General features: G+C 47.8%; 9 protein-coding genes across 9 annotated transcripts; 5 read left to right on the top strand and 4 right to left on the bottom strand.

The window, feature by feature from the left end:
• LACBIDRAFT_324768 (uncharacterized protein) lies at window positions 1–813 on the top strand (the record flags this gene model as incomplete). Its single annotated transcript, XM_001878448.1, has 2 exons — window positions 1–3; window positions 79–813. The coding sequence occupies 2 exons, from the start codon at window positions 1–3 to the stop codon at window positions 811–813; spliced, it is 738 nt and encodes a 245-aa protein (XP_001878483.1).
• A 4,583-nt stretch (window positions 814–5,396) lies between these two features.
• Window positions 5,397–8,400, bottom strand: LACBIDRAFT_324767 (uncharacterized protein; the record flags this gene model as incomplete). Its single annotated transcript, XM_001878102.1, has 11 exons — window positions 5,397–5,503; window positions 5,590–5,651; window positions 5,756–5,850; window positions 5,900–5,934; window positions 6,172–6,226; window positions 6,274–6,316; window positions 6,640–6,673; window positions 6,749–6,809; window positions 7,166–7,328; window positions 7,414–7,574; window positions 8,371–8,400. 11 exons carry the CDS (start codon window positions 8,398–8,400, stop codon window positions 5,397–5,399), a joined length of 846 nt encoding a protein of 281 aa, XP_001878137.1.
• A 2,397-nt stretch (window positions 8,401–10,797) lies between these two features.
• Window positions 10,798–11,668, bottom strand: LACBIDRAFT_315701 (uncharacterized protein; the record flags this gene model as incomplete). The annotated part of the gene is made up of 4 exons (XM_001878101.1): window positions 10,798–10,843; window positions 10,897–11,028; window positions 11,084–11,369; window positions 11,431–11,668. 4 exons carry the CDS (start codon window positions 11,666–11,668, stop codon window positions 10,798–10,800), a joined length of 702 nt encoding a protein of 233 aa, XP_001878136.1.
• Window positions 11,669–12,416: 748 nt separating this feature from the next.
• Window positions 12,417–14,008, top strand: LACBIDRAFT_324765 (uncharacterized protein; the record flags this gene model as incomplete). Its single annotated transcript, XM_001878447.1, has 2 exons — window positions 12,417–13,111; window positions 13,168–14,008. The coding sequence occupies 2 exons, from the start codon at window positions 12,417–12,419 to the stop codon at window positions 14,006–14,008; spliced, it is 1,536 nt and encodes a 511-aa protein (XP_001878482.1).
• Window positions 14,009–14,318: 310 nt separating this feature from the next.
• On the top strand, window positions 14,319–15,188 carry LACBIDRAFT_315699 (uncharacterized protein; the record flags this gene model as incomplete). Its single annotated transcript, XM_001878446.1, has 4 exons — window positions 14,319–14,568; window positions 14,622–14,910; window positions 14,973–15,104; window positions 15,158–15,188. 4 exons carry the CDS (start codon window positions 14,319–14,321, stop codon window positions 15,186–15,188), a joined length of 702 nt encoding a protein of 233 aa, XP_001878481.1.
• A 1,195-nt stretch (window positions 15,189–16,383) lies between these two features.
• On the top strand, window positions 16,384–17,546 carry LACBIDRAFT_315698 (uncharacterized protein; the record flags this gene model as incomplete). The annotated part of the gene is made up of 4 exons (XM_001878445.1): window positions 16,384–16,823; window positions 16,880–16,956; window positions 17,009–17,190; window positions 17,253–17,546. The coding sequence occupies 4 exons, from the start codon at window positions 16,384–16,386 to the stop codon at window positions 17,544–17,546; spliced, it is 993 nt and encodes a 330-aa protein (XP_001878480.1).
• An 86-nt stretch (window positions 17,547–17,632) lies between these two features.
• LACBIDRAFT_315697 (uncharacterized protein) lies at window positions 17,633–21,440 on the bottom strand (the record flags this gene model as incomplete). The annotated part of the gene is made up of 8 exons (XM_001878100.1): window positions 17,633–18,994; window positions 19,046–19,204; window positions 19,253–19,590; window positions 19,643–19,854; window positions 19,902–19,961; window positions 20,015–20,863; window positions 20,912–21,009; window positions 21,060–21,440. The coding sequence occupies 8 exons, from the start codon at window positions 21,438–21,440 to the stop codon at window positions 17,633–17,635; spliced, it is 3,459 nt and encodes a 1,152-aa protein (XP_001878135.1).
• Window positions 21,441–21,775: 335 nt separating this feature from the next.
• Window positions 21,776–22,027, bottom strand: LACBIDRAFT_315696 (uncharacterized protein; the record flags this gene model as incomplete). Its single annotated transcript, XM_001878099.1, has 1 exon — window positions 21,776–22,027. One exon carries the CDS (start codon window positions 22,025–22,027, stop codon window positions 21,776–21,778), a length of 252 nt encoding a protein of 83 aa, XP_001878134.1.
• A 197-nt stretch (window positions 22,028–22,224) lies between these two features.
• On the top strand, window positions 22,225–23,911 carry ALG2 (mannosyltransferase; the record flags this gene model as incomplete). The annotated part of the gene is made up of 6 exons (XM_001878444.1): window positions 22,225–22,282; window positions 22,335–22,455; window positions 22,505–22,836; window positions 22,889–23,054; window positions 23,106–23,233; window positions 23,283–23,911. 6 exons carry the CDS (start codon window positions 22,225–22,227, stop codon window positions 23,909–23,911), a joined length of 1,434 nt encoding a protein of 477 aa, XP_001878479.1.
• Window positions 23,912–23,927: the final 16 nt, after the last annotated feature.

Here is a 23,927-nt window from a genome sequence, read left to right as displayed (position 1 = left end):
ATGGTATGTCCCACCTATTTCTTGGAGTCCCCTGGGGGTAGCCAGGTACTCCCATGGGAGTTCCATGGTATCTGCTAGGACTTCCACATTCCTCTTACATTTCCTTGGGAGTCCCACCTCTCTGGGGGTCCCAAGGATGGAACGTTAAGGGCTGCCAGTGTCGTTCTTAGTGCAGCTGCTCTTAATTCAAACATCAGTGCCGGATGGCAAATCGCAGCTGAAAAAGAGCATGAAGATTCTCCAGGCATGATGAAAGTAGTTGATAATCAGCTCAGTGATATATTAAGGATCAACAACCCTTCCAATTCAGGGAAACAGGGAGACTTTCCGTGGTTCCCCAAGACGGATCTCAGGATGAATCAATCTCAATCGCTTACAACTCAGGCTGCAGATTGGGCTGAGCGCAAAGAATTCATTGAAGGAAGGCTTAACGAGCTCCAGCTATACTTGATCGGTATCGGATGGAAGACTCAATTACACTCTCCGAAATACAAAGTCGATTATGCACCACGTTGGATATGCGAATCTGAGATCTCTCATGTTGAACCACGCAGCTATATAGCACGACTGCAAGGACTATCCTTCAAGTTCTGGCCTTCTATGAATAAGGACACTGAAACATATATTTCCCCCTTTAACGTTTATCGGAGTACTAGAATGGATCATTCTATCAAGAGGAACACTTTAAGGCCCATTCCTAATCCTTCACGACTGCCGGTGCCCTCAGCCAGTTCATTGGATAAAACGACCAATCAGCCAGATCCCGGAGGATGGTATCTCCTAAAACAAGAGACAAACCAATGTAGTGTTTGAAAGTTAGGTTAGTTAACCGGAAAATAACCGGAAAATAACCGGACCTAACCGCAACACTAACCTAACCGCAGTTAGGGTTAGTTGATTTCGAAAATGGAATAACCGGTTATTTTGTGGTTAACTAACTGTTAAATAACTGGTTATAACCAGTTATAACCAGCCCTATTATACACCTTCAAAACACACTTGAGAATGTCGAAAATGCTTAAAATTTGACTAAGTTACAGTCAAATCTCTAAAATATCACTCAAATGTGTAGACTTTCAAGGATAATTGCATAAATATGTCAATTCTTCACCGATTTTAGCGTTCTTGGGCTCGTTTTAAAGCTAGAATATGCAGAAATAATATCTATCAAGATACATATGAGCATATTTGCCTTGTTATAACCGATTCTTTATTTTTCGGTCCTAACCGGTTAGTAACTGCAAATAACCGACCGTAACCGGTTAGTTGTGGTCCGGTTAGGTTATTTTAGGTTTCAGGACAAAGGCTAACCGGTCTCGGTCTCGGTTAGAGCCCCTGGGCACCCAATAACCGGACCTAACCGGACTTTCGAACACTAAACCAATGGATGAATAACCCCTGCAAAGAATCCAAGTCCTGCCATCCCTTCAAATTGCTACAGAACACCTCGTGGAGTGAACATATACTCCCGACTCGAATAGTGACCACCTCCGAGAACTTTGATTCCTTATTAAGCTACAAACAACATTTGTTACCTGTTAACCGGATAACGAAGGCTCTAAGAAGTGATAGAAATGAATGATCGACCCTTAATTATACCTCAACATTGCCATCAACGACTCTGATTTTTGCACCAAGTCCGAAATCCGAGGTACTGGGAATTCAAAAGATAGATGATTACTATTCAAGCGTAAAGTTGAACAGGAGAGAAGGACGTTGGAACCGATGGAACATGAAAGCAAGTATCTCATGTTTCAGCAATGCACAGGAAACCAACTCTCTTAAGCGTGGTCAGTATGCTGCTCTAGAGACTCCGATCGACCCCATCAAAGGAATCAACTCCTCAGCTATATGCCAGAGAGTAGTGTTTGAAAGTTAGGTTAGTTAACCGGAAAATAACCGGAAAATAACCGGACCTAACCACAACACTAACCTAACTGCGGTTAGGGTTAGTTGATTTCGAAAATGGAATAACCGGTTATTTTGCGGTTAACTAACCGTTAAATAACCGGTTATAACCAGTTATAACCAGCCCTATTATACACCTTCAAAATGCACTTGAGAACGTCGAAAACACTTAAAATTTGACTAAGTTACGGTCAAATCTCTAAAATATCACTCAAATGTGTAGACTTTCAAGGATAATTGCATAAATATGTCAATTCTTCACTGATTTTAGCGTTCTTGGGCTCGTTTTAAAGCTAGAATATGCAGAAATAATATCTATCAAGATACATATGAGCATATTTGCCTTGTTATAACCGATTCTTTATTTGCCTTGTTATAACCGATTCTTTATTTTTTGGTCCTAACCAGTTAGTAACTGCAAATAACCGACCATAACTGGTTAGTTGCGGTCCAGTTAGGTTATTTTAGGTTTCGGGACAAAGGCTAACCAGTCTCGGTCTCGGTTAGAGCCCCTGGGCACCCAATAACCGGACCTAACCGGACTTTCGAACACTACCGGAGAGGCAATAACTACGGCGTGTTGGTTACATTGCAATTCGGAAGCAATACAGGCTCACTAACTTCAACGGTCTTGCTCGATCTGATTCGCTACCAAAGGGGAATCATCTGGGGCGTCTTGTCATCGAAGGAAGCTACTAAGGAGAACAAACCCATTTCAAACCTCGACGTCTATGGACAACCCTGTTCAGGAGGAGTTTTTCATGACGTTGCTGAACCTGAAACGAAGAGAATGGGGAAAGGAGTCCCTTTTCCTAGAGCAAGTGATCTTCCCTTTCCCTATAAGCCGTCACACCTTCACTCTGAACTAGGTGACGATGGCAATAGTTATAGTAACAGCAGTTACTGTCCCAAATACGATAGTACGATTGACCCCAGCAAAGACAGCTCTAATGAAAGGGTCAACGATTTAGCAAAGAGCGCGACTGAGAATCCCACTGCTCTGACTTCAGAACCAGAACCGACTGCTGTGAGCGTGGCTACGAGCCGGAAAACTAAAAAGATTAAATCAGTTCTATACTGCAGCGAGCCACCTCCTGTTTTGAATCATCAAGAAGAACCGGAGGAGAAGACCTCACCATGGAAATTCATCTTGTCCTGCTTAACGCTCTATGAACTGCAAGCTTCCGAGGGATCCATTTCCCAAGCCGTGATAGTTGAGAAGACAAACAAATTGCCATTAGCCGTGAGGCAAATATTCAGAGTACGTGAGATGGAGCGGCCTACTACATTTCATTGGCCTAACTCCTACCACAATGGACATACTCTGAATGATGATACACCAGTGGCAAGATCACCCGTAGCTGGATCTTCAGCATACAGATTGGTTGGTCAAGAACTTCAACAATCCTGTGACTTTTGACGAACTTCTCCTTGGCCAGAACTCAGTCACCATACTAAGTTCCCCTCTCTTCAAATCTGTTATCAACTGCAGGCTCTATTGGTACACCCAAGACAACGATACTCACATAGCCTTCTTTCTTATGGCGGAGATCAAGCGCCATGGCATCATTCTTCTCCCCTACTCCACCGCCTTGCATATCATCCACCATCTCCCAGGCGACATCCCTCACCTCATAATCAAAATTCTACTTTCCTACCCTTCGTGCTTCCTACGTCTGCTAGTGAAATGAAACTAGTCCTTCTTCTATCCCCATATCCTCCTACTTCTGCAAGTGTCGGATTACCACGTAATGCCTTGCCACCTGTGTGCGCGGACATATCTTACCTGTGGCCCCTGCCAAGCGATACACAGAAATCAAGCTGGACATGGGAAAACTCCGGATGTTGCATCCCATGACCACTGGACTGTCTTCCTCTCAGCACCTTGGTGATAGAGTCAGTAGCCATTACTTGGTCTACTTCAGATGAGATAACTTCACTATCAACTACGTTGCTTGCATCGAGCATAGAGGAGTCAGAGAACTTAGTTACTACTCTCCTGTTGTCGAGAACCTTGAATGGAGCTGGATATCCACCCAAATTTCATCCTCCTCCTGCCGATTCTCAGTCATAGCTCTCATCGCGAATGGCAAATTTGTCAAGCTGAGGGACCTGGGAGATGGACCTTCCAAGTTCAACAACTCATTAACTATGGACAATCCTCGAACCTCGGCTGTCAATGAAGGAACCACTATAGAGAGCCCTTGGGAGACCAGTGACGGAGTCGCTACAGAGGAAGTCCCTCGAAGGGAGAAGGCTACAAGGAGGAAGAGAGAGTAACCCGTACATCTGAACCACGTATGACATGATCGCGGAAATTGAGAACTGGAGGGCCCGGTTATCATGGTTGTGGGAGTATAAAAGGAAAGAGAGAAAAATTCCCAAAAAGGAAAGAGAAAAAGAGAAAAAGGAGGGATTTCTAGACTTCTTGGTATGCTTGGGGGTGATAAGTTTTCAAAAAATAACCACAGCCTATAATGATTGTTATATTACTTTTCCACAATACTTCTGAGAGTGAAAAATAAAACCATGAAGACTTTTTAGCATTCTGACCCCCCAAAACAAATCCAAAACATCAAGAGATCCTTACTTTTACAATCCTTTCAACTGCATGAACCACAGGCATTTATGTATGCACTGATCCTTCCTAATTATCCCTCCACATCTTTCTTTTTCACACTTCCAACAATTCATTCTGCACATCTTAGACCAATGTCCTGTGTTGATTTTCTAGTTTTCTGTTGGGTATCTAGTTTCTGTGTCTGCCCCAATGTATTATTTCCATTAGGAGCTACACTTGGTCCTGCAACAGGTAGTAGATGTATATTATAGAGCCTCAGGGCCTCATTTCTTGGTTTCGATCAGGAGAATGACTGCTAGTTCCTTTCCTTGTATTGGGGGGCTGGGCCACTTATATAGTTATGGTCATGAAGCTGTATTTTTTTTTCAGATTTATCAATTTGAGCTTCAACTCCTTTGTATTGAGATCTGGCTGGAATTGTGTTGCAACATTTAACTTCCAGGTTGCATAACATTCAGTCAGAGTCATTCCTCAAGCTAAAATTACCGTCAATGAATGACATTTTTTACAACAAGTGATGATGCAGTACACAATATTGTGGAGGGAAAGATGTCAAAAACGTCGAAAATTCAAAGGACAGGACAAGACAGGGGTGTGAGAACTATTTACCAAATTAAGGCAATTCTCAATATAGAAATCATAGCAGCTGCTATGATTTCCATTCTCGGATTTATTTTCGTAGCAGCTGCTACCACCCACAGGCATGGGAACTCCACCAACTGGAGTGGCCACCCAATTGTTCTCAGGACGATGCTCCAATCTCACAGGGGGGCTTTGTAATGGCGTGTTAGTATACACTACTAGCGCTTGCGTGACCTCAAATCATCGTATTTACTCATATTTATCCTCACTCAGTATAGTGTTGTGTTCATAACAAATATACTTACTTTTGCAACCACATCATATATTACATGTGGACGGACATCAGGAAAATCACATCACGTGTGGCACCACACTTCTCATTCAAACCACGCTCAGCCACACTCTCACAAACAATGATGGGGACATTATAACCTGTGGTGGCGAAGGGTGGCGACACACCCACCACAACCATTTGTGGCACCACAATCTCATCATAATTTCACTATGGGGCCACAAACCCAACTTCTGAATTATTGCACCACACTGCCCATTGCCAAAAGAAAGATCATCTTTATTATTACTATACTACATACAGAAACAACACGTAAATACGAATGTAAAGACCAATTTGACTACCTAACAACTTGATAAGAATAATTCAGAACATATTCAGGGGGAACTCACCAATCATCCTTAATGCGGCCCTCCTCCCTAACATGGATGAGGTCCAGGTTGAGGTCAGGAACGAGATGGATAATGGTGATATGGAAAAGGCGCACCTGTATTTTGTGTTAGAAAGATGAGTGGTGGGAGGTCAACTTGCCTCACCTTGGCTCGTTGCAATCTGTTTCCATTCGAGGGTGCTGGTCGCCGTTCGCGTGGATGGTCGTCGTTCACGTGGATGGTCGTCGTTCGCGTGGATGGTCATTCATCTTGGTTTGTAGGCGGTCATTGGTTGTCGTTGGCGTTGGCTGTTGTTTGTGGTTGTTGTTGGTGGCACTGTTGGAGGTGGTGAGATGTGGCATTGCCACATCATTGTTGTTGGAGGAGGTTGGGGCAATTGGAAGATAGATAGTGGAGATGGCGGAGGACAAACTGACTCATGATATCAGCCAGCTTGATGGAAGAAGCATCCTTGGGGAGTGGGTCTTGGGTCTGAAAGGTCATCAGTTGAAAAAGGGGGGGAAATGGGGAAAGCTGACCATGTTGTCACAGACGATGTTCTGGAGGGCCCTGGGTGTTGCGCTGGAATGTTGTTAGTAGTGAAAGAAACGAAAAGAAAAAGAGGGTGTGCAGACAAATAGCTTTTTCCGCCACATCATGCAACCCCTTGCTGATGGTGTCTAACGAGGTCATTGGAAAAGGTAGAGCAGGAGGAAGGGTAAGAGCCTACCAGTGTCGTCCCGGCCAGATGGACCTTCACCTAGAAAGTTGTTAGTCAAAAAGAAGGGAGGATGGGATGGCATCGCCACATTGGACGATGGTTGTAGTTTGCCACATCGACGTCGGCAATGTCGCCCCTGCTTCTCTTGTTAAAAAGGAGAGGGGAGTGTAGTCAGAAAGCTCACCTGGTTGTCTGTCGTTTGCCATCATTCATCTGTTCTTGGTTGCCACATCAACGTGGCCCCCTGTGTCTTGTGTGAAAAGAGGAGAAGGGGAGGAGGTCGAGTGGCTGACCTCGAGTAACATGGAGAGTGACGACGACAGGCGTCATCACCATCTGGTCGACGTGGCACGTCTGTTAACGTGCCAGGTCATTGTTGTTGTCATTGGGTAGGTCGTTGTTAGTGTGCAGTGGTGGTTGGGAGTGGGTTCCGAGTGTGGTGATTGATGGTGGTGACGGAGTGGAGGGGACTACACAGTGGGGAAGACCTGGAAGTTGGAACTTGGTAGGAAGGAGCTCGGCGGGAAGACTCAGAGAGCAGAGGGAAAGTTCACAAGTCCAAAATTTTCCAAATTCGGATGTTCAACACGTCGCGTGATTGATAAGTATACATGCCACAACGGATCTGTGGCGTGAATGATTATTGTGATGCGCGTGGCTCAATTTGTCCGGAGATCAAAATTATGGCGGTGTGGTGCCAGATCCATCACTCCAGCCACACTCCGCCACGCAATCACGACCTGCCACAGATTTGTGATTTTCCTGATGGAGTCACACCCTTTCTGTACGGCTAGGCAGCCATACGCCTCCCCTCCAGGATACAAGAGTCCTGCGCCAGGTGACTGCGCCCCAGTTCCTGGGTCACAGGATAAACTACACATGGTATCGCCTCACAGCATCACATTACGAACTCTTTCACATGTACCACGAATATTCTCTGCTGCCATCTCGCACTCACACCTTCGTCGAGAAGTCCTGATCAGCCCTTTGGTTCCACAGCTCAAAATAATTGTGTCTGTAGAGCACAAGATTTTCACCCCTCATGGAGCTTGAAATAATTGCGCCCCAGTAGAGCTCAGAATAATTGCGCCTCTTGTGGAGCACAAAATAATTGCACCTCTAAGCGCAAGATAATTGCACCCCAATAGAGTGCAGATAATTGCGCCCCTCATGGAGCTTGAGATAATTGTGCCCCCTGTAGAGCTCGGAATAATTGCGCCTCTCATGGAGTGCAAAAGAATTGTACCTCTCATGGAGCTTGAACTAATTGCACCTCTAGGGTGCAAAATAATTGCACCCCAATAGAGTGCATATAATTGTGCCCTTTGCAGAGCTCAAAATAATTGCACCTGTAGAGTGCAAGATTTTTGCCCCTCATGGAGCTTGAGATAATTGTGCCCCCTGTAGAGCTCAGAATAATTGCACCCCTATGGAGTGCAAAAGAATTGCGCCTCTCATGGAGCTTGAAATAATTGCACCCCAATAAAGCACAGATAATTGCACCCCTTGCAGAGCTCAAAATAATTGCACCTGTAGAGCACAAAATTTTCGCCCCTCATGGAGCTCGAGATAATTGTGCCCCCTGTAGAGCTCGGAATAATTGTGCCTTCCCTGGAGCACAAAAGAATTGCACCCCTTGTGGAGCTTGAAATAATTGCGCCTCTAGAGCACAAAATAATTGCACCCACCATAGAGTGCAAATAATTGCACCCCTTGTGGAGCTCAAAATAATTGCGTCTGTAGAGTGCAAAATAATTGCACAGGTTAGGACTTGCCAATGAGACCAATGGGTGCAGTGCATCAGTGCCATAAATCCTTGCCAAAGTGGGCCAGGCATTTACTACAATTGGGGGGGGCACATATTTTTTGTGCAAAATAAATGCCATAGGAACATAGTGACTTGGCACCCACTCACATGCACATTCACATTGGGCGCACTGGACATTTCATGCAAAAAGATAATGGGTGAAAATACACACTGGAAAATAACAGACACAGATGCATACTTAGTGCAGGTATAAGTGATTTGGCACCCACTCACATTTGGTGCACATTCACATTGGGTGCACTTTTCATGCATTCACATTGGGAACACTGGCATTTCATGCACATTCACATTTGGTACACTCTGATGGGTGCACTCTGACATTTGGTTCACATTTACATTGGGTGCACTCTGACATTTGGTTCACATTTACATTGGGCGCACTCTGAAATTTTGTGCCCATTCACATTGGGCACACTCTGATGGGCACACTCTGACATTGAAACAGTGGATTTGTAATACCAGTTATGGCACCTGAAGCACTGATGGGCACAACAATGGCATTGGTGCAAAGTGTGAGTTATTTTCAATAGGAGCGCCCATTATTGGCAGGCGTGCACCTGTTCAGCCCAGCCATCACTATGGATGATTTGTTGAGATGTCAGTGGGGAGCGGCAACCGTGCCAATAAAATCGTGCTGTTTGGTTCTGTTTGTCTTGCGCCAAATAGTCGAATTCAGTGGTCGACAACTGTTATTTCACTTCAATCGATACGTAGGGACCAATTTACAAGTCTATGTTGTTTGTGGTGATATATAATATACTATTATGATTGAATTTAGTAGCCAAGTTCTATATCTGTGTCACTATACATGTCAGATGCATTTTCCTCTGGAATGTAGCTTTCCTATTCACTCCTCATGTCGAGTTGAGCTTCAAGCTCCTGCTGGTTTTGAGCTTTAGACATTCATATTGTGTTCCGGTCTGTTCTCCAAGTTGTCAGAGTGAATGTTGCAAAGGTTTGTCATTGACTGGGAAGTTTGCAATGTCGATCGTGACTTCCGGCCCAGTTTCCAAGTGCCTTTGCCCATGATATAAGATACATGTGGTTAACAAGTCAATATATGCAGAGGTAAGTAATGACGATAATGTGTTGCTGACGCCGATAGTTGTGCTTTGGTCGCACTTCAGTTACTTTTTCTTTATTGCAACACATGATCATCGACGTGTCCTACCATGCCATTCCCCCGTCATGGATTGCTACCTCATCTGTAGAGATATTCTTTCAAATTTTTGCAGGCACAAACTCATGGAGCGTAGGATGGATTTGTTCGGGACAGAATTTTATAAAGGGGTTTGGAAGGCTCAAAGTAAGATATTAACTGATGGAATATTTGTATTTTTGTGCTAAATTGTATACGAGCACCTTTACTTATGCTCCACCTACATATATCCACACTTAAAGTGGCAATCTATTGTTGTGTTGAAGTAAATACGAGCAGTTGAGACGATCGACCATTTTTTGATCAGGTCTTTGGTGATGGGAAAATACGGCGGAGTTGAAAATTTGGCAGTGGGTTGCCGCTCCCCAATGTCAGCCGAGTCCACTGGCCCCATATGGTATGGAGCATTGTCAGGTTCGGTTGGTCCATTTGGTAAGGGCTAGGGTCACCGTCATATGTGTGAAGCGTAGATCATGGTCGTCGGCTCCACCTGCGTCGTTTCAGTTTCGATTGCACAAGAAAAAGCCGCCGCTCCTATCACTTCTCATAGCCATCTAAAGTAAACCTGTGGGTTGAACGATTAGAGTCGGTTATGTGAAGTAATAGACAGAAACAAGCTCACCGATGATCCCAAATCCTTTGAATCCCAATTGAATCCTGCTATCATTTTATGAGCTCCCAGTACACTTGAGCATGCATCTCAGCGCTCTTCGGGAAGTCTTCCCTGGGAATCTCAGCGCCACTGGGCGGGGCAAGAGAAGCAAAATAAAACCTATGATTTCAGAAAGAAAAACGAGTAAGTACTTACTATCCCCAAAGACATACCGAATATCGTTTTATACGCCGCTGCAAAAGTTTCAACTAGCCTCGCTGATACCACTTTCTGGAAGGATATGACGGCAAAGCGGAGGTGAAGGGGAAAAGATTGCCCCTAACGATGAACGCGTCTTTGTACCCTCGATCGTGATGGGCTTGTTCTACAACTTCTACCAAGCTCCTACGCAGTAGCTCGCGTTATTCCTTCTCGTTTCTCAGTCTTCGAATAATGCAAAGTTGTCCAGCGGAGAGATGGTACAGACGCTGAGGGGATTGAGGCATGGTGATTGCGAGGTAAGGCTGGCGTGAACTACATGTCGTCAAGGCCTCCAGGTCATAATTACCAAACACAATGCACAAACAACTGGTATGAAGGACATATTTCTTATTGAAGCTTTGGTCATGGTCGTGCTTGTTCATACTGGTGGTACAATACAGATAGGCTACAATATTATGCCGAGGTATCATTCTACAATCAAATTTGCAGCTCCACCTGAACGTCGCTTCATCCAAACATACAGTTCCGATAACCACCACGCCTACGACCTCTCATACCCAGGGAGCTTCTTACCGTCTAAAGTGAACCTGTAATTTTTATAGTTAGAGTGAGTCCAAAGAATAGACCAAAACTAGCTGACCGATGATCCCAATTCCCTTGAGTCCTGCTGTTAATGAGCTCCCAGTACACCTGGGCATGCGTCTCAGCACTCTTCGGGAAGTCTCCCTTGGGTAGCTCGCCGCTGGGCGAGACAAGAGAAGCAAAATAAAAGCTATCATTTCATAGTAAGTACTACAACACGTCGCCAAAAAAATGATGATACATACCGAATATCGTCTTTATACGCCGTCGCAAAAGTCTCAACAAGCCTCGCCGCTACCACTTTCTGGATATCCAAAGAAGTATACGCCGGCAACGCGGAAACGAAGGGTAAAAGGTTGCCTGTAACGATGAACGCTTTTGGCGAGTCTTTGTGTACCCCCGATCGGAACCCTGTGATAGCTTGTTGTGCTGCAGCGAACACTCCGAGGCCAACGGCCGTTGAACTCTGGAAAGACTCCAGATGGAGAGAAAGCGGGTCTTCGGGGGTTGGTAGAGGGACAAACGATGCCGCTGGTAGACATTCGAGATTAGATACATCATGTAGTATAACCGATTGAAATTGAAGGCTTACCATTGTAAATGACGACATTAGGAGGACCAAGCTCTGCATTGACAGCCTGGAACGCAGCTTGTATGCTCTCGGAGCTGCTAGCATCCACTTTGACGGGGTAGAACCCTTCTTCCGTCTCCTTGTCGGTCTTGGGGTTTCGGGAACCAAGCGCGACGCGGTACCCATTCTGCTTGAGAATGGTGCCTACGGCAGCACCAATGTGGGGTCCTGCGCCAATGATAAATGCGACGAGAGACATAGTTTTGCTAGGTGGTACGAGTTGAAATTGTGAAGATGGATTCAAGACGCCCAGAATTCTTTTATACGCCAGGACTTGCGAAGAATTGTGCAATCTGAAACCGAGGTGAGGTGATCAGTCAGCGGTGTATTAATAAGGTGCAGGGCGAGGTAGGCGCTGGTAGGTATGCGACAGACGTAAGCTGAGGGTGCATGACTGAGCTGCAGTGAGAAAAAAAAAAGATGAGAAGGACTGATGCATGATGAGAGATGGTATGTAGACGCAATGCGGAGGTTTGGAAGGCTGATTCGTGTACGACGACTGGTGCGGTACTCGGCGCTCGCTGAGCGGAAGCTCATTCAACGGCTTGTGGGTGGTTAGCGCTTAGCGCTTTAGCCCCCTTGCACACCCGAGAATGGCGACTTCAACCAGTATCCTTTGCAGAGTCGAGGTAGAGACGAGAGCTACAATTGGCGGATCAAAGAGTGGTACGGAAGTACGAATTTTCAGCTGAGCAATATGTTTTCCAAATCCGCGACTCGCTCATCGACTCCTACCAAGCCCTTACGCAGTAGCTCGCATTATTGGTTCCCGTTTCTCAGTCTTGGAATGATGCAAAGTCGCTCATTGTGGTGTCGATCCACGCTTGTCGTCATCCTCCGGATAGCCTCACCCACAGCCTCAACCCTCCACGATCGATGCCAAGCAAAGTCCTTCCTTCAAATAAAAATAAAACTCATCCTTTCCCCCTTTCCCTACATTCCACACCATGCACGTACCTCCAGAAGCCTTCGTCCTAATCACCATTCCCAACTCTACTTTATACGACTCCTCAACAGGATCCACCGAATCCGGGGTGCTAGCTCTAGAATGTGTAACCATGTCCATCCCGGAAGCATTAAACGACCGCGACGTTTACCTCGTCCTTCGCCTCAACACCTCGGAGCTACCGATCGACCCTGCTCGCGTTGTCCAAAGGAGAGATGGTAACGAGAGCAGGATTTATACGTTCCACGCGATACCGCAGGATCCCGCTGAGTTGGTGCTCACTATTCGTTTGGATCGCGGTGATTCAAACCAACACCAACAAGAGGATCTGGACACGTTTGAAGGTATCCTGGCGCAGTATGTTGCAGATCTTTGTGGGTTGGGACAACAGGCCAACGCGCCTGCGGCACCTCAAGACTTGGGAAGCAGCGGGATAACGAGGGGCGATAAAGATTTACGAGGTCATCTTGTTATGGTTGATGAGAAGACGGGGGAAGTTGTTGGCGAGATTGAGGATAGGTTTAGGATCACGGAGGATCCTGTTATGTATGAAAAGGGACACGAGAATGATCCTGTTATCATCGATGTTCCAGAGGTGTCGACGAGGGAACGCGACGCAAACGCTTTCGAGGCATTTGCGAGGATCGTTCCTCCTGACCAACGTAATTGGATTACAAAGTCTGCCTCTGTCGTCAGGTAGGTTCTACTATCTATCTTTGTCTGCTTCTTTGGCTCACTTTCCTGCTCACCAGCCACGCCATATCAATGACAACTTCCCTCCTCGTCACAACCATAACCACCGCATCATCACTCTACGTCGCCCACTCCACCCCATCACCCCACCACCCCTCCTCCGGCTCTGGTCCCAGCACACGCACAGGTCCACCACCACCACCCCCACCTCGCGCCCTCGTCTTCCTCACCTCCGAACGCACACAGAAAGGCCTAGCATCAGTACACGCCGTCTCTGGCGAAGCCGTGAAAGTATCTTCAAAAACCGTAAATCACATCGACAGCATGATCCGGCGCGCGATGGGTGCCCGGCCTAGACGACGTGAGAGGCAGGATTTGTCGTCTACGCCTGCTTCTATAGGGTACCTCTCCCCAGGTGGGAGCCCACCACCTCTGCCTCCGAGGACGCCTTCTCCTTCTGCATCAACGTCAGGCTTCGCGCTACCGTCTTACGATTCTGTAGTCAACGGAACCAAACCCCCTCCGACTCTCCCCACACGTCCTTCTCTCCCACCTCCCGCCCAATCTCCTCCCCCTACACCAAAACTAACAACCAAAACCCGCGTCCTCCTCTCCCTCGACCTCATCCTCTCAACAATCGACGACTCCGCGCGCAGAGTCCTCGATACATCAACACAGGAGATCGGGAAGGTTGTTGGGCACACGTACGGACCTGAGGCTGCGCGGTCGAGCTTGCTTGTGGCGGGGACGGCGAGGAATGTTGGGTTGGTTTATGTTGATTTGAGGGGGGTTGGGAGGAGGGCGTTGGTTAGGAGGGCGGGGAGGACGTTTGTGAAGGCGCAGATGTCTTCTAGTGTTGGTGCTGCTGGTCAGACACCGCCTGCGCTGCCGACGAGGTAGGGAGGATACTTAGTGGAATTTATTTTTATTTTTTGTATTCTGCATGGTGCCTCTTGAATGGTATTTGTCACCATTTCTCATCAGTCCTCCCACTTCCTCCTCACTGCAGCTCAGTCATGCATCCTCAGCTTACGTCTGAAATATCTGTCGTACCCCAGCGCCTAGCTCGCCTTGCACCTTATTAATACACCGCTGACTGATCACATCTCCTCAGTCTCAGATTGCACAATTCTTCGCAAGTCCTGGCGTATAAAAGAAGGCATCATGAATTCATCCTCACTTATCCATCTCTCTTACATCCACGAAAACCATGTCTCCCGTCGCATTCATCATTGGCGCAGGGCCCCACATCGGTGCTGCTGTAGGCACACTTCTCAAACAAAACGGATACCGCATCGCGCTTGGTTCCCGAAACCCCTCGAAGATCTCCAACGAAACAGAAGCAGAAGAAGGGGGGTTCTACCACGTCAAAGTGGATGCTAGCAGCTCCGAGAGCATACAAGCTGCGTTCCGGACTGTTAATAAAGAGCTCGGGCCTCCTAATGTCGTCATTTACAACGGTAAGGCTTCAATTACATCCCCTTACACATCCATTTAACCACGAATGTATCAGCGGCATCGTTCCTCCCCCTCCCAACCCCCGAAGACCCGCTTTCCCTTCCACTAGAGTCCTTCGAGAGTTCGACGGCCGTCGGCCTTGGAGTGTTCGCAGCAGCCCAACAAGCCATCCCAGGTTTCCGATCGGGGGTACATAAACACTCGCCGAAAGCGTTCATCGTCACCGGCAACCTTCTGCCCTTCGTCTCCGCGTTGCCGGCGTATACTTCTTTGGATGTACAGAAGGTGGTAGCGGCGAGGCTTGTTGAGACGTTTGCGGCGGCGTATAAAGACGATGATATTCGGTATGTATCCTCGTTTTTTTTTTTGAAGATATGTTTAGTGCTTACTCACTCTGAAATTATAGCTTTTATTTTGCTTCTTTTGTCTCGCCCAGCGGCGAGATTTCCCTGGAAGATTTCCCGAAGAGCGCTGAGACGCATGCTCAGGTGTATTGGGAGCTCATTAATAGCGAGATTCAAGGAAATTGGGATCATCGGTGAGCTAGTTTTGGTCTATTCCTCTTATAAATTCTAACCATTTCATGACAAGGTTCACTCTAGATGGTAAGAAGCTCCCCTGAGTATGAGAAGTGAAGTGGCGGTTTTCTCATGTGATCGAAACTGTACTGTAAATTTCAAACGACGTTTTGTGGTGGTAGCAGGTGGAGCAGCAAATTCGGTAGTACAATAAGTAATAGTGGAATGCCATAATGTTGTAGCGTCTTTCTTTACGGAGAGTCGGGTCTGAATAAAAAATTTGAGGTGTTTGGTACAGGACGAGCATCTTCGATCTGTAATTCACAACGTGTCCTATATTCGTAAAGGTGCACGCTCAGAACAACCGGCAAAGTCATGGAGATAAAATGGGCATACTTCCATTTCTCAGAATCACAACCATCGCCGGAAGCTCTCGCTACAAACGCTTGGTTAAGGTCTGTTGCTAAATTCTCCAGTCCACGTGACAATTGTACAAGATGGATGATGGAGTCGATACATGGAGGGAGGTATCCCTTGATAGGAATTTGAGGTCACCGAAACGGTCTTTCCGTGAAAACGTTGTTCCGGGGTCGTTCCTTCAGCTTCGACTACGCACCAAAGCTTCAGGGAGCCGGGTGTGATTAGAATGATATGAAGACAATTGTCCAAAGAAAAGTGATGATATCTTCCTCTCAGAGAACAGCTTCGGATATTTATTGAGCGTGAGTTCTGTCAATTTCGATTTAAGTTCGTCCCAACGGAATTTGACCATCCGGAGTTCCAGCTCAGTGGCATCGACCTGAGGCAATCGAACTGCTCTCGTCTGCTTGATTCTTTGTTTGAGCACACGGAGATCGTCGGCGTTGGTAACATCTACAGGGAAGAAATCATCCGGGTTGTCACCGAGAAACGAGCAATTGAGTAAGGACACAGCTGAGGCTGAATGAGGTAGAGGAAACGACAGGCAGGGAGTTTGTGATCAATGATAGGTCTGGCGGCTTCTGGATCGGTAGATACACGGACTTTGATAAAATGGCCCAGGTTCCCTCCGAGTCAACAGTTATCTCACCTACAAAGGTGGTCGAAGTCACCAATGGCCATTCTCGAGTCCGCAAGGGATTTACAAGCCGATGAACGGGCTCCCGCTCCGTGGGTACCGCACCAGTCGTACACGTTATTGGATGAATCAGCCATCCAAACCTCCGCATTGCTATAGGGGCCACGAACAGAGCCCAAGCTTATAATTCCCCAGATTTCCCCACTGGTCCTCGCAAGTACGCCCCCAACTAACCCCACAAGATGTGCAAAGGAAAAGACCACGTGCACCCAACTCAGCCCGGACAACCCGCTGAACCTCACCATGATCACGACCACCACGACCACCACCATGGCTGCGAGGGTCACGGGCACAAGCATCAGCATCATTCCCCCAAAGGTCAACTCCAACAAGCAGCTGAGCCTCATCACGACCACGACCACCACGACCACAGCCATGCCTGTGGAGGAGGACATGGGCACGGCCATCACGGTCATCCAGGCCATGGTTCCCATGTAGATCAACCTGAGCAAGGGCAGCCACCTCACCATGACCATGACCACCACGATCACAGTCATGCCTGTGCAGGACACGGACACGGCCGCCCTGACCGCGACACGTACGCGGAGGCTAACAGGGAGCACTTCGATGCCCACCAAGAGGAGTTTGAGAATCACCCACATGCAGTCGAGCGGGGAGTCAGGTACGTTCTCCGGCCTGGGTCAAGTCTCCCAAAATGAGATCTTTTTCTCTCGTAAGGACGGCGTTGGCTCTTCGAGACGCTTATGCCTTTGATAAGGATAAGACAACTGTCCTTGACTTTGCGTGTGGCACTGGTTTGTCTTTGGTTTTTTCTGGCCGCAGTATTGGAATCTGAACATGAACCAGGCTTAATTTCCCAAGAACTCGCGCCCTACGCCCTCGCCATCAAAGGCGTCGACATCAGCCAGGGTCTCGTCGATCGGTATAACCAAAAGTTTGCCGAGAACAATAAACACTTGAGCGCCGTCCGTGTCGAGCTTAGAGACGACTCCAAAGAGCTCGAAGGCAACAAGTTCGATGTCATCTTCGTACGCATCTTCCTTTACCATCACGATCCAAATGCTCATGATCACGATCATGACGTTTTCAGTGCGCTTCATCATACCACCACATCTCCTCCGTCGAAGAAATAACCCGTGTTCTCGTCTCCTACCTCAATCCAGGCGGGGCGCTCTTTGTCGTCGACATGAAGAAGACGGGGGAATCAAGCATACCCAAGGAGTACCATCACATTGTGCCTCATAAACACGGGTTTAGTGAGGATGAGATTCGCAAGTTGTTTGAGGGTGCTGGGTTAGCGTCTTTCAGCTATAAAGAAGTCGCGTCAGGCGAAGGCGATTTAGATCTGTTCATCGCTAAAGGTATCAAACCAGCGTCAGCTTAGTTCACTCCTGATTGGAAATAAGTAGTAACATACCAGAATGTACTTGTATCTCTTGAATTATGTCGTTCATCAGCAGCATGATACAATCACTTCAACGACAAACACCCTCCAAATTTCTGCCGCGCAACAACATCCATCCTCTCCTTGATCTGCCTAAACGTAGCCCACCACGCCTCTCCAACCCAATCTGTTTGACTCCCATCAGGTTCATCCTCCTCATACAACTCTGACCCAGGCCAAAACCGCCGTAACAAAACCAACCACCACTTCATCACCGCAATACCCCTCTCCACGCCCACATCGCTCGCCGTGTACCCATCAATCGTCGCCAACAAGTACTTGGCTAGGTACTCCACGTCCTTCTCTCTGGGTGCCCAGTGCCTATACGTCGTCACCCACGTCTCCAGCACCCTCTGCACATCGTCCGTTTCAGAGAAAAACAACTTCTCCTTCTTGCCTTCTTGCCCTTGCGTATACTGCTTAAGAAACGGCGGCTGCACCCAACGCGACTTTGGATTGGGCGCCCGGTAGGGCATCCAGCCCTCCGGCCACTCTGGCTTTCGGGGCTTCAAGATCTTCCTCTCTGCAGGCGGTGAAGGCAAAGACCCTTTCTCTTTGAGAATTCTAGCCCTGATCAACTGCTCGTCCTGGATCCGTCGAGGAAGGAGGTTGAACACCTCTGGATCAAGGTTGAGATCTCGCAGCTTCGCATCAGGGATGTGCCTCTTCGGATTTCTACGCATCTTGCGCTCCTTTTCTTGTTCAAGAAGTCGCATGAGGTATGATTTGCCAGGGGAGACGGCAGGCGCGCTTCGTGGGGCGAGTTGTTTGCTTATGTGTTTGAAATTGGGTCGGCCGCCTCTTGGGTTTCTGGGAAATATGTTTGGTGCGCCTGGCCGTTTGTTGTGTGGGAGGAAGGGAGGGGGATGGTGAGATGTCGAGGCAGCAGCAGGTTTGGGAGCTGGCCCTGCTACGTTTGGGAATGGAGATGCAGAGCGTCGTTTGTATTCATTTTCCAGCTCCTTGCGAACATCTTGGGGAAGAGCATGAAAGACGCTCATGTCGACTTGAGAAAAGGATGGTAGGTCAAATGTGACAGTGGGTGTAGATGTCTCCACAGCAGTTTTCGTAATGTCATTATTGCCTTGAGATGGAGGTTGGACACGAATCTCAGGCTCTGTCGTTGATGGCCCAGCGGGCTCTGCAGGCCCTTTGCGCTTGAAGGGAAGCATAGCTTGTCCAGGAGGTGCGTGTGCGGTCGACGAGGCAGATTCAAGCTTCTGTACTTGAATCCCGAGCCCTCGCAGCTCTTTAGGATCGAAGTTGAACGATTTGAGCAAGCGCCAGGCATGCTCTCCGATAATTTGCTCATCACTCGTAGCTCGACCTCCAGGACCAATGAGAGGGATTTGCTTGTTGAACAAGTCGCATGATCCATGCCCAAGAAACTGTAATGCAGCAATGAAGAATGGTCTTTCTTCTATAACGCAGAAACTCACTTTGGGAGGTTCAACGGGAGCCGTGGGATCTCTTTTCATGACTTTCATGGTGATAGAACGGCCGACCATATCAATTGCATCCAGGCGTTTCTTGACCTCTGCAGCCATCTGATGAACGAACGCTTCTGCTTGCTCGTTGTTCTCAAACCGAATTCCATACTGCCTCCAGGTTCAGTCATGTCAATAATAAAAACACAGACCACTTACATTGATTTCACAGGAGACTGATTTCCTCGGTTTATCCGACTCCAGTTTCTTGTCGTCAATTCCCCTAACAGCATCGTAGAGTGTCTCTCCAGTAGCTTTACCCAAAGCATCGATTAGAACTCCCTTGCTTTTCTTCGCCAATTCTCCTAGAGTCGTCACCCCTAACTTTTCCTGAGCCTTCTGCTTTGTGGAACGACCAAAACCATGAAGGTCAGCTATATCCAGCGGTGCCAAAAAATCAGGAACATCCAATGGAACGAGATGAAAGGATCCTCCAGGTTTCGCACGGCGCGTTGCTAGTCTTGCAAGAAGGATATTGTGTGATATCCCGATACTGACTTGAGATCACCCGTCACGTTCGATACTTTGCGGCAATTGAGGGGAGCTTACTTTCACAGCTGGTAGCCTTTCTTATTTGAGCTCGTATGGTCTCCGCGAAATCCTTAGCTGGATCATGAGGCGATCCTTCGAGCCCAACATGGCTCCTAAGCTGAGTGACAGTGCTCGTAACGTCAATCAGAGCTTCGTCGACCGAGACAGCTTGTAGGTCGTCTGCATGCGACATAAGTACCGTGTAGAACAGCAAGGAAAATTGCTTGTATCTAGACGACATTAGCTTCGTAAATGGGTCGAGAGGATTATATCTCACCGCTCAAATTCGTAAGGAATCGTGATGATCCCAGGGCACAACTTGCGGGCTTGTTGGAGACTAGATATCGTCAATAAATGAACACCATTCTTTCAATACTTCAGATACCGCACCTCATCCCATTTTTTATGCCAAACTTCCTAGCCTCGTAACTGGAGCTCGCAATCTCGCTCGTGCTCGAAGCGCCACCCTGTGTACCCTGGGAATGACACACAACCACAGGCTTTCCCTTGTGCTCAGGTCTACTCACAAGACCAGCCGAAACAAAGAAACAATCGAAATCGCAATGCATGATCACGCGTTCTTGATCGCCAACAGCCTTTCCCTTCCCTTTCCTCTTGGCAGCCGGAGACCGCATCACAAGTTCAGCACCTCGCATGCTGACATTAGTTTCCTCTGAATCGATCTTTCCAACGTGACCTGTCCCCCCAGCGCCAGCTTCTGCCCGCTCCATGGCTTCCTGCACAAGCCCCTTGAGCTCGGCTTTCCATGTTGAGAGGTGGTGAAGCCGTGAGTTTTTGTAATACCCTTCGATAAAATCCGGGGCGACGGATGTATGTGCTTTTCGCCAGTCGGCATTGGCCATGACGCGGGTAGCTAATGGATTGGAGGTGGATGAGGCATATCTGGGTAATTCGACAGCCTCGGGATCCTTGGAGGGTGATTTATTAGCGACAGGTTGGGGTTTTGTTGGCGTCTTGGGCTGAGGGGTCTGAGGGACCTTGAAGGTGGTAGTAGTAGATGACTTGAATGGCACTTTCATGCCGTTCAACAGGGTAGTTTGATTGTTCTTAGCGCCTTGAGAGGCTTCAGGCCGTTCGGACTGCACGTAGAGATAGTTACTCCAAGGGAGCAAGACGCCTGCCTCTGCACTTTCGACTAGCCATTCTGGACGAACAACCTTCATGTGCTTGAACTCGCGCAGCTTTGCTGGTGTAAGCGAGCATGTTATTATGTGGGTTCTACGCAGCATTATGAGTGGAGCTGTGGGCGATTGGTGGGTAACTTACACAAGAGCTTTCTTATCGAGATATGGCTGGAAAACGCCACCATGTTTAACAATTAATTGCCTGAGATCTTGTACAGATGGGGTGGTATAACCATTAATCTAAGCAGCGGTCAGAAACACGGATACCAGAGCAAACATGCAACACGCACATAGATAGAGAGACCCTTAAATATTTCGCTTTGCCCATCGGGCTCCTTCAACCCCTCGTTCTGGATCTGAAGTTTGGCGCGCTTCCGCCGCATATACTCTCCAAATTCACCGAAATGTGCAGCTCCATATACATCATCTCTATCATCTTCCGTTTCGAAAAGGCGTCGTTTGAGAGAAGGCTGGGTACTCGGCGGCGGTTCTAAGTCTTCCGATTCGTCCGAGTCTTCATCTTTGTTCGGAGCCTCGCTTGCATTATCTTCTGGCTTGCTCACTATGTCGCCAGGGAGAACTGCAGCTTGTAGTGCTTCCAAAAACTGAGAGGATTCTTCTTCAAAGTAATCTGACGAGTTCTGAGAGGCCCCCGCCGTTGGATCAGTCATCCTGCATCAGCTCTTACAGCTCCAACATGAGGATAATCGTGATTTATTGGCTATAGATCTGCCTTGTACAGAGAGTCATAGGATGAAAGAGAGTGGATGAACGGAAGATGAGTCAGGTCAGAGTACTCAGAGTCCGTCACACACGTGATAACTCGTGTAGTGATTCAAGCTGGTCCGTGCACTCCTGCTCTGAAGCTATATAAAGCCGCCTCTCGCATTGTGATTCCCCATCTCTTGTGCTCGGGCATGTACTGTCGCCAGTGAAGTTCTTACTGAGGCACAGTCTTTCTGCTGGTTGCAAATTAAACATCCTACTCGTCTGTTTGCTTCGGCTCTCAGCAATTTTTGGAAAGCCATTCTGCTTCCTCTACATGACGACGTTGCGGCAACGTTCGACGGGGAATTAGACAACTACGTATATCCTCCATAAATATAGCATTACACAGAAATTTTGCTTTGCCTATTCGAAAGATAATCTCAGTTGAAGTAATAATCCGGGAGTTGTCCTTTCGCTTGAACGACCAGAAGTATATCACCAGGAAAGCACTCTGCAAAATTTGTATTCGCCTCGAACAAGGCTTTTCCATTTGTTTTCCATTGTCGTTAAGTCAAAACCCAGAGGCCATAGGCTGTAAATGTAATAGAAGGCTACGATGGATCCTGCCCAGAGTAGACGAGAAGCACACTTTTTACAACAAAAACCTGTAGAAGCCCCTAAGTATGTGCGTAACTTTAAGTAGTTTCTCATATCCCGTGACGCGAAGCTACTGAGCAGTCGATGACCATGCCTGCATCCCAACGACGACTACGCGTTGCTTTCATCCATCCGGACCTTGGCATTGGTGCTTTATATCTGTCCTCTTCGATAATATAGCCTGACAGTTTATGAGGCAGGCGGCGCTGAGCGCCTTGTCGTCGACGCTGCCATAGGTTTGCAGGACTTAGGCCACTCTGTGGACATATACACGTCACACCACGATCCAGGACATTGTTTCGAAGAAACTAGAGACGGTTCGTCTTGGAGTTGTTCTTATCGCTTGTTTGACGAAAATTACGCCAGGCAGACTACGTGTGCACTATGTTGTTCCACCCTTCCCGCGTTCTCTGGGAGGGAAGTTTCACATTCTCTTTGCACACACACGACAACTGCACTTGACCGCGCATCTCCTCCGGCCAGGCGCACCGACATATGATGTGTATTTCGTTGACCAGCTGTCTACATGCGTTCCTTTCCTGCGAGCCTTTGGACACACTCGTGTCGTATTCTACTGCCATTTCCCCGACAAACTCCTCGCAAATGGAGCTTTTGTGGAGGGAAATCTGGTGAAGAAAAGGGTTGGTCTTCTGAAGAGGCTATATAGGCTACCAATGGATTGGTTGGAAGAAACTACAACAAGTATGTAACACAACATTTTTTTCTTGAAGATCCCCGTCTCAAGCTTTTTTAGGTCAAGCGGACATCATCCTCGCGAACTCAAAGTTTACAGCAAGGATATTCAAGACCTACTTCCCAAGCATTACCGAAAATCCAGGTGTGGTTTACCCTGGGATCAATATATCGAACTACGACGCCCCATTCAACAACCTGGACGAAGACATTGTTTCAATAACATCGTCAGTTTCTCATTCCAAAAGTATAGGCAAACTGTGCTGATATTGTCGAAGCCATCGACAAACTCTCCTTTCACTCAATCGTTTTGAGGGCAAAAAGAACATCGTTCTTGCCCTAGAAGCTTTTGCCATCCTCAAAACCAAACGTCCAGAAATAACAGACCTGAGACTCGTCATCGCAGGTACACTCTATTTCCTATCCACTTCCGGCTTAAGCTCAACGAATCAAAGGTGGCTATGATCCCCGCCTCGAAGATAACGACAGAGTCCTCATGCAACTCCAATCCATGGCCAACACCCACGCACTCACATGGAACGTCCTCTCCCCCTCCAAACTCCCATTCAAAACCTCCAGGTCCAACCCCAACCCCGACGTCCTCTTCCTCCTCAACTTCACCACAGCCCAACGGACAGCTCTCCTCCGCAGCCCATCCACCATCGCCCTCCTCTACACACCTGCGAATGAGCACTTTGGCATCGTCCCCGTCGAAGCTATGGCGTGCGGTCTCCCAGTGCTCGCATGTGACTCTGGGGGGCCTATCGAAAGCATAGTGAACTCTCCAGAGGATGAGTTCACGGGGTGGCTGAAAACACCTGACGCGGATGTATGGGCTGACGCCCTCACGGAGATTTTGGATTTATCCCCAGAGGACCGCGAGGCTTTGGGAAGACGGGCAAGGAGGAGGGCTGAGGAAATGTTTAGTATGGATGCGATGGCGCGGGGTTTGGAAGAGGCACTTGAAGAGGCGGTGGGTATGGGCCCTGTGGATGTGTGGGGCGCGTGGAGAACATTGGCGATTATGTTGACCGGATTTTTCATTGCTCGTTGGCTGGGCCCACTCTTCCTCCCGGCAAAATGATCTTTCACTCCTTAAA

Source organism: Laccaria bicolor, genomic scaffold, assembly GCF_000143565.1.
Source record: "Laccaria bicolor S238N-H82 LACBIscaffold_6 genomic scaffold, whole genome shotgun sequence".
NCBI lineage: Eukaryota > Fungi > Basidiomycota > Agaricomycetes > Agaricales > Hydnangiaceae > Laccaria > Laccaria bicolor.
The sequence above is the reverse complement of the archived record's forward strand: the minus strand, read 5'-3'. Positions and strand labels throughout refer to the sequence as shown.